The sequence below is a fragment of the Puntigrus tetrazona genome, chromosome 12 (genome assembly GCF_018831695.1).
Source record: "Puntigrus tetrazona isolate hp1 chromosome 12, ASM1883169v1, whole genome shotgun sequence".
Lineage (NCBI taxonomy): Eukaryota > Metazoa > Chordata > Actinopteri > Cypriniformes > Cyprinidae > Puntigrus > Puntigrus tetrazona.
The window spans coordinates 3,004,127-3,013,187 of record NC_056710.1 but is presented as its reverse complement, the minus strand read 5'-3'; the positions used below and the strand labels follow the sequence as shown (position 1 = coordinate 3,013,187).

Genomic DNA, 9,061 nt, shown 5'->3' with positions numbered 1-9,061 from the left:
ATACACACACACACACACACACACACAGCACATGAAACAGACTAAGAGGAGCTATTATTAAACTGAAAAGCTCAATCCTTTCAAATCTGCACCAATCATGTTAATCAGAGTGGAGAGCTGTCCGTGGTTCTGAATTTCTGCTGTACAGTAGTTCATAAAAGGTGTCCGTGGTACTAGTAAGAGCTTTTCTTTGCACTAGACCATGTTCATGAGGCTGGCTGGCTATCTGTAGCTCATTGTAATCCAAAGCATATCTCACAGAACACAAAAAGAGCCCAGCAGTAAATTGCAGTCTGTTTAGGATTGAAACAGGACAATTCTGGCATCTTGCATCATTAAAAAGAGAAAGGGAAATGTAGCATGCAAGTCGGATAGAAAACATGAGAAAACTGCCTTAGACTATCAAGAAAAATATTCATAGCTCAGACATTGCTATATCCATCCATATTGCGCAAGTCATAAAAATTATTCATATGCTGCTGAGTGCATTCATTTATCTGTGCTTTTTTTGGTAAAACTTTCACTTTGTATACAAACTGTTGCTGATGCCAAGAGAATGTTTAAGACGCTTGATATCCACATCAAGCCCTTTAATAAAACTTTAAAAAATTGCAGCTATTGAATTTCATAGCTCATCTTATTGTCACATATCCACCGGCATGCTATTTGCAGGAGACATCACCAAACCATGAATTTCTTTATGAGAGTTTTTCAGCCCAGTTACATAACTGGCTATTAAGTTAACAATTCAGCAGGCTCCGAATTGATTTCTTAAGCAGAATAATGAAAAGAGATAAGACACAGAGAAATTGAGGCCTGTACGGTTGCACCCCCGCACATTGGATAGTGTTGAATAATGCTATTGTCAGGCCATCCATGCTGAAGTGTTTAACTGCCAGTAATTGCCCAACAGATTCACATATATACTAGTGTTTCTTCAACTGTGGTCACTTTTGTCCCGGTGGACTAGAAAATAAATTCTCTCACAGCAAACATTTCACACCCTCACTAGTATCATTTTTTTGCTAACAATGTCCAGTAGTATATGGACATTTGTCACTGTAGAATGTTTCTGATTTGATGTATTTTCCCCCCTAAAATGCTTTTTGCAAAATAAAATTTTACATTTGCTAAGGAACATTTTGAAGCTATGCCACACTACAGTTTAGTTGTTAGCATTAAATTAAGTGAAAGTACATTTATGTAACAAGTTTTCTATTTGAAATGTAATTGCAGTTTTTTTTTTTATTTCTGCTCATCAAAGAATCCCCCCAAAAACAGCAAAAACATCATTAGTAATTAGGAACTATTAGTAATGACTAAGCCCCAATAATAATTGATAATAACTAGCCATCAAATCAGCATGTTAGAATAATTTCTGAAGGATCATGTGACACTGAAAGAAAATAGCAGCTGAAAAGTCAGCTTTGTCATCTCAGGAATAAATTACATTTTAAAATACATTCCACTTGTATACATTTGAAAGACTTGCTATCAATGCTTTAATAGGTTGAGAGTATCCAAATCCTACTAATGGATGTGCACTTGAAAGACAAATTGTAAATATCACTTCAGGCAGTGACAGATATTTGTAGCACTTTAAAAAGAGATAGGGAAAATTTCATGTTTATATGGAAGAGCCAGGAGACAGTATAGCTTCTTTGTCATTTCTTCTTTGACATCCTTTTTTTTTCCCTTTGTACTTGTCATATGAAAGTTTGTCATGACTGTGTAGTAGCGATAGAGCCTGAGTTTAAAAGAAACAGAAAGGAAAGCGGACGCGTGTGCTGCTTTATTTCGTGTGGTGGGGGAAGGGAGGGAAAGCCATTTTCCCAAGAGACAGTGAAATCTCTTGAAAAAGAAAGCGGGGGAGGCTAGTTTCCAGAGAAGAAACAAGTTCAAAGCCATCTCATGACTTTCAGTGAAATATAAACATCTTTCATTTTGAATGATGTCTGTGACCTGTCTGACAAGAACTGAGTGACTGAAAGGAGAAGCTCTCCATCTCAAGATAACCTCCAGATGTGTGTATTATCAAAAACACAAAATGTTCAGCCATACATGGGCAAATTAAACATTGTATCGTGTGTGTGTGTTTGTGTGTGTGTGTGTGTGGTTTCTCTCAGGTGAAGCGGGATCCGTATGCCTTCCTGTGGGACATGGCAGTGTTAGAGTATGCCGCTCTGACAGATGATGATTGTACGCTGGTGGTCACAGGAAACAGCATGAGCAGCAAAGGATATGGCCTGGCTCTGCAGCACGGCAGCCCCTACAGAGATCTCTTCTCGCAGAAGTGAGCGAGTGTATATGTGCGATATGATCAGAAAGAACGATACAAGTCGTTAAACTGGCTGAAGGATAGACACCATCGTTTCAATCATTTCGAGTCAATATCAAGCTCCAAAGCTTCGCAAACATCACACTGCATGACTGTGATGGATTGTTTCCCTTTTTCTTTCATCATCTGTCCTTTCTCTCATTTACATTACATTTATTTCCTTGGCAGACGCAGTCTTGCCGGAGAACCCATGAATCGTGTTGAATCACCAGTGTCTGCTTCTTTGCGCATTTATCTTCATTCCCACCCATCCTTTCTTCTCTCCACTGGCTTTAAAGCACCTCACCCTGCAGCCCTTCATTTGTTTGACTATAATTTGCATTCATATTTTCAGCTCGTACCGATGCTCCGCTCACATACTAATTAGCTTTAGGGAGGTAAGCTCGCCGGCAATTAATAATTCACATATCAGGAACATCGGGGCATCGAAATGCATTTTCATGACGGATTCTCTACAATCACCTTTTGGCCTGTTATGGGGAATTAGAATCAAACATGTTTTAAATTAATACCCAGGACAATTGCAGTTGAACAGACTTTATTTTTCAACCTTTGACATTTCCGTTGCTATCATTAGTTATTGACCTTTTCCTCTGGATTCTTTACAATCGCGTCCGCTTTCTGAACGTCTGCTGCATTGAAATGTATAACTACTATGAAAACCTGTCAAGGAATAAAGAGAAAGCTAATTAATAAGCTCTATAAAAGACCAAATGTTCATTGCCACTGCCGAAGTGTTTTTTTTTTTTTGTGATTTACAAAGTTTGTCAACACTATTTAAAAAAAACTTTTATCTCCTTTTTTATATTGAGAAGATAATTACCTCACTTTTTACATTTGAAAACCATAAGTATTTTATTTTTCCATCATTTGTTCTTGGTCATGCTTCATGGCCAGTTAATGTTATACAGGGTTTGGACAAAATTGTGTGTAAACAAAATACATGACTATTGCAGCAATGGGACATAAAACATCAGCATTCACCTTGAAGGCCAGAAAAAGCCACTTCACAAAGACAGCATCCATGAAAGAGCTGCAATTGCTGAAGCATTAATCACAGGTACCAATATAAAAATGCCAAAGATGTTGTCATGATCACAAAACCTGTACAGCTGGAACACCAGGATGAACTTCAACATCTAAAGCAACTGACAGATTATAAACAAAATGGAAAAATGTGTATGAATCTATTCCAAGACATCTGGAAGCTGTTTAAAATGCAAAATGCAGTAAAACCCCATATTGCTTATTTCTCAAATGTTCCCATTATTTTATCCAACCCTGTTATTTGTCTCATAATCACCAGGTTATTTGTCTCATAATCACCATATTTTGTTCTGGACATTCCTCTTGTGCTAAAATGTACAACAAGTAGAACAAGAACAGGCAAAACCAATCATTTCAGTATGTTTTTTTTTTATTATTATTTTTGTCCTTCAGATGAAAGTAATGACAGATTTGTAGCTCAGCCCTCTTAACAATCCATTTGTTTTCACTTCAGGATCCTTGACCTGCAGGAGAAAGGAGACCTTGACATACTAAAGCAGAAGTGGTGGCCACGCAAAGGTCGCTGCGACCTGGACAAGCACGCGGAGCCCCAGCCGGAGGGCCGTGCCCTGAGACTGCACAGCTTTGCTGGGGTCTTTTGCATCCTAGCGGCAGGGCTGCTCCTGGCCTGCCTGGTGGCCGCTCTGGAGTCATGGTGGAACGGGCCACGCTGTCAGCGGGCACAGCCCAAAGAGGTGACCCCACAGGCGGCCAAACTACGGCCAACCCCTGCCCACCGCGCCCAGGACTGTACAGCCACTGCCACACTCTACTTTATGGATCCAGACGCCACTGACGCAAGCCCCGATTTAGTCGAGCTCCAGTACACCCAGCTATAGGTGTGACTATTAAGAACTTACTGCCTCCCATTTGCTGAAGTGTTGCCAAAGAGAAGGCAAGAGGGAAGGGTGAAGGGGGGAGGGAGCCACTTAAGAAAAAATAGATCAAATCTTTGATTATTGAAAGGGATAGTCTACCCAAAAATTAAAAACAGTCATCATTTACTCACTCTCATGTTGTTCCAATTCCATATGAATTGTCTTCTACGGAACACAAAAGAAATTTTGAAGAATGTTTAAAGTTGACATTTAATATAAATTCACCATATCTATTTTAATATTATTGATCTTATGGGGTGAATGTTTATTTATTTCTATTAGGATCTCTGATCTTCCAGTAAAACACCATTCTTCAATTTATTTATACTTTTTTTTCTTTGATAATGTTATACTCAAATGTACATGAAATTTGTAAAAAGTTCTTTAGTAGTTTGTAGTTTGATTTGTGACTTGAAAGTTTTAGTGCCTATTATCATGGCCACAATCAGCTAAAACATTCTTCTACATAGCTTCTTTTGTGTTTCACAGAAGAAAGGAATTCATGAGTTTGGAACCACAGAAAATGATGAACAGAATTTTCTTTGTTTGGATGTACTATCCCTATAAGTGGAGATGATAGTTTTCGTATTTAAACCCATTAGCTCTGTGTTATGGGCAACTACAAATATTGCTGTTTCCAAGTAGCTTTCTGCATACGAACGTCCCCAATTTGCAATATCAGTCAATTATAGCCTACTACTTCTGCTGCTTCTGCTAGGTTGTTAGGGCAAAGGTTGTACCTGGATCCCTAAACTAAAGTGTGTGCAATGAGAAAGCCAGTGACTTATTGACTTATGTTCAAGTGTTCTACAGTTACTCTTCCGTCCTTGTCTCCTCTCCTTCTCTCTTTTCCCTTTGGTGATATCTTGAGCCGAGGCAAGCATATTGGTGAGAGCAACAGCTCATAAACCACATATTATAGTTGGGGAACGTTGATTGTCGATAACGTGATATAAAATTTTACAGACATTACAGACAACTGCTTGAAATGTGACTTAAATGTGATTTAAATTAATAACACATAAAGAGATAAGAATTTTTTACTAGCTTTCAAACTATATTGCTTTCACCAACCAACACCTTGTTCTCGCTTTAAGGTGCTCAGTCTGCCATATGCCTGTACAACTTGAGTGTTTCTTTTATGTATGGTTTTGTTTGGTTTATGATACACTGTAAGAAGCGAGTCATTGGAGCTCTGGCAAGCAATAAGAACCACACGATAACCAACTTGACACATTTTACGTTTTATATCCCTCTCTGTGTCTTCTTATTGCAATTATATGCCAATGTCCAGGCAGTCACGGGTTCTCTATGGTCTCATACAGGACACTAAGGGCTGCACTCTGGAGATGGCGTCTGGGTCATTGGCATATAATGAAATTGCAACTGCTGCAGGATGCGCACGGGACGTTTGGCCAGAGAGAGAAAGAGACTGGGAAGACACGCAGGCTTTTTACACAGGTCAGCCGAGACCTGAGCAGGGATACCTGTCAGTGGGGTGAACAGGGCTTGATAATGTAGAGTCATTGAGAGGAAGGACAAGCGTCCTCCTGGAGCGGGTTAGGGCTCCAAATCAATCAGATTATATATGAGGATGTGGGTGGAGCGGTAATTATGATTCACTCATCCAAAGAGAACTAACTGATCACAGAGACCCAGGCAGAGTTAGACCAATTAATTCATCCATATTGTGTAGATTAATAAGTACTTTCTGTTTAGAGTGATGATTTTATTCATGGAGTCTCTTTGCCAAAGCAGCACTAACAGGAATCCCATTGTGTGCCTCTCCATTTCGCTCCACATACTCATCAAATTCATCATCTGTTTGTCATCCATCAGATCACCCATTCAGCGGCCACACTGATGTCCCAAAATATTGCAATCTGGAATCCAAAAGGAGATTGGCCTCCAGTTGTGTTGTTTGTCACGGCTGTAAGTGCCCCAAATTGGGTGTATTTTAATGGCGAATTAATGCATTTTTAATTAGAGCCACATTCAGACTTTCTTCTACAGCTGCATGAGCTCTGCAGTAATTATCTCTTCATTGATCTTATGACTCAGAAACATAGTCTCATAATGTGACACCTCTAATTACCCATAAGCGGTACAAAACTGTAGAATATACAGCTGATTCGCTTTGTATCGACCGGGCTAGAGACCTAAGACCTCTGCGATTGAGTTAAAGGACCAGTTCACCCGAAAGTAAAAATTCAGTCACTAACAAAAACACAAAAGAAGATTTTTTTTTATAGCTTGTTTTCGCCTGTATAATTAAAGTCAATGGGGGCCCAAGTCGTGATGCAGCTTTGAAACAACATGAGAGTGAGTAAATGGCGGAATTAAATTTTGAACTATTCCGATAAAATGGAAAGGATGCATTACTGAACTGGCTTGTACAAAACAGTGAAGAAGAAGAGTTATTAACAGAGTAGTCCTGGATGTAACGGTTATCAGTGTTAAATGAATTCTTCACTGTATCGAGTTCACCCTCCTCACTCTCTTATGGAGGATGCATGGCATGCGAATTAAATGACTGTGTGGGAAAAAATGTAAGCAGTTAGCAGCCTGTTAATGTTGGCTTGATTCTTTCATTAAGTGGCACGCCTCAGCATCACTGGCGCATGACCGAAGCTATTTCACGGCACTGCGTATCAAAGAATGAAGAAATACCCCTTTCAAGGCTCCTCCGAAATAAGCCCGAAACATTGAAGCTCCAAAGCATGTGTTTGCAATTCAATTTATGGCCCATGTTTCCCAGCGCTCGCTCTCATTTGCATCATTGATTTCTTTCATTTGGCAACTTTTCGGATATGAAGCTTTTTTCAGCAGTTCAGACCTTTTTGCTTGCTTTGCTGGAGCGGGTGGGAGAAGAGATGGATTTGATTTTATTTTTATGAGATTATTTGGTGCTGTCAGTAGTACGTTGTGTAATTGGTATCATTAATCAGAGCTGATGTGATTGTTGGAGCCCTTCTGTAAACACCTTCTGCTCATTTCTGAAAGATTGCACGCACATCCACGTTCTTTTCATTCACATCTGTTCTTGCTCCAGTGCCCGTCCACTTTTCATTTCTCGCTTCTTCTTTCTTTCTTTTTAGCTGTTTTTCACCCCGCAAATCAATTCCCGCCCTTTCATCTTTCCCCTCGCCTTGGATTCGGGCTCAATCTCTCCCCCTTTCTTTTGTCGTTCCCAGGACAAAGAGGTGAATCTGGAGCAGGTTCACCAGCGTTTGAGTGGGCTGATGGAGGACGATCTGGCGCACAAGCAGCTGCCGGGTCAGTCTCTGGAGATCTCTGCCCTGGACATGGGCAGCATGCGTCCACAGCAGAGCTCCCAGGAAGTCATGAGAGATTTCCCCCCTGGGGGCCTGTCCGTGACTTCCTTCCTCCAGGAGGGTCCTGGGGTCGGCCGCGTGCCCGGACGGAGCCTTCCCCTCCCTCTCAGCAGTTCCACTCTGCCACCCTCCATGCGCTGCAAACACCGGGCGCCCAACGGAGGCCTTTTCCGCCAGAGCCCCGTAAAGACACCTATGCCCATCTCTTACCAGGCAGTGCCCGGGGGACCCATCCCAGAAGCCATTGATCCAAGCCATGGGACCTCTATTTGAGACGAGCGGTCTGAGCGTTCTAAAGACTTCTTGCCAAGCAGCCAATCACAAAAACCGTGTTTGGACCAGGTCTGGTTGCATTTATACAATTACATACATACAAACAGCTATGGAGATCTCTCTTTTTTTCAGTACAGATACATACGACTGTGAGACGCTGACTTTCCTTGCCTGTACATATTTGTATATAACGAGAGACAGCAGTGAAGTCAAAGTGTATTTTGAATATTCATGATTTTTTTGAAGTTGAGTTTAAAAGAAGTAATTACCTACAATACAGACTGTTTGAATGGCTTTGTAAATTTTGTTCTAAAATAAAAATGAGAATTCCTTGTGGATGTTTTCTAAGTGCCACGTTTAAAGATTTTTATTTGAAGGAGAAGAGACGGGGAGAAAACAAGTGAAAGAGAAACAATCTGTAAATCTTTTGATCTACTAATTTTTTTGTTTAATATAAAAAGCTTTAAAGAGAAATGAATCAAAGAAACCGCAGGTTTGTGGAGGCACCGCTCACGTAACATTTGATCCCAGGGAACAAAGTTTTAGTAGCAGCTCTTCATCATATAATCTCAGTGTGTATGGCAAAATCATCTGTAGAACAACATACACAACACTCGCCTTTAATATCAAATACATTATAAAAAAGACATATGTACATTATATGTACCTGAAATTCTGCGTACTCATATGTAATGGCTGCATTTGAGTCTTTTTAAAGTGTACTCTGAATAGAGAGCAAAATATAAACATATCAATATTAACTATGTTGTAGAAAATTAAATTTATCTTGTTCCTGAAACCAGTAGTGATTTTAACATGTTGGAAGAAAATCACCATGGTGTTTGAGATTCTTTTGGTTATAAAATAAACTCTTTTGCATCAAATCTTTTCATTTAGTGTTCATTGGTATGATTATCATTTTAAAAAACTAAAATAAGGTAAAGTTCAACAATAAACTAAGTCTATTAAAATAGGTTCATTTATAAATGCCTGATAGGTTAAAAGATTGGGGAGTTGTTTTTAATAAAAAAAAACAATCATGTTTACAGAAACAAAAATATAAACTTTTCCACATTAATAATAAATGTTTCTCTTGAGCATCAAATCAGCATATTAAAATTACTCCAAAGACCGGAGGAATGGCTGAAAACATTCAACATGGATAGGTTACATTTAAAACTATATTGAAA

At 39.5% G+C, this 9,061-nt stretch overlaps 1 protein-coding gene across 3 annotated transcripts in view; it reads left to right on the top strand.

Annotated features, from left to right (window-relative positions):
* LOC122355866 (glutamate receptor ionotropic, delta-1-like) overlaps positions 1-8,759 on the top strand; it is a 78,925-nt gene extending 70,166 nt beyond the window's left edge. Inside the window, exons 14-16 of one of the 3 annotated variants that reach the window (XM_043254449.1) lie at positions 2,127-2,293; positions 3,840-4,080; positions 7,458-8,759. In XM_043254449.1, the coding sequence (XP_043110384.1) occupies positions 2,127-2,293; positions 3,840-4,080; positions 7,458-7,871 (822 nt within the window). In that variant the 3' untranslated portion in view covers positions 7,872-8,759. Of the gene's footprint in view, positions 1-2,126; positions 2,294-3,839; positions 4,225-5,588; positions 5,704-7,457 lie in introns of those variants that run through there. The other 2 variants (XM_043254446.1, XM_043254447.1) reach the window with 2 other exon arrangements.
* Positions 8,760-9,061: the final 302 nt, after the last annotated feature.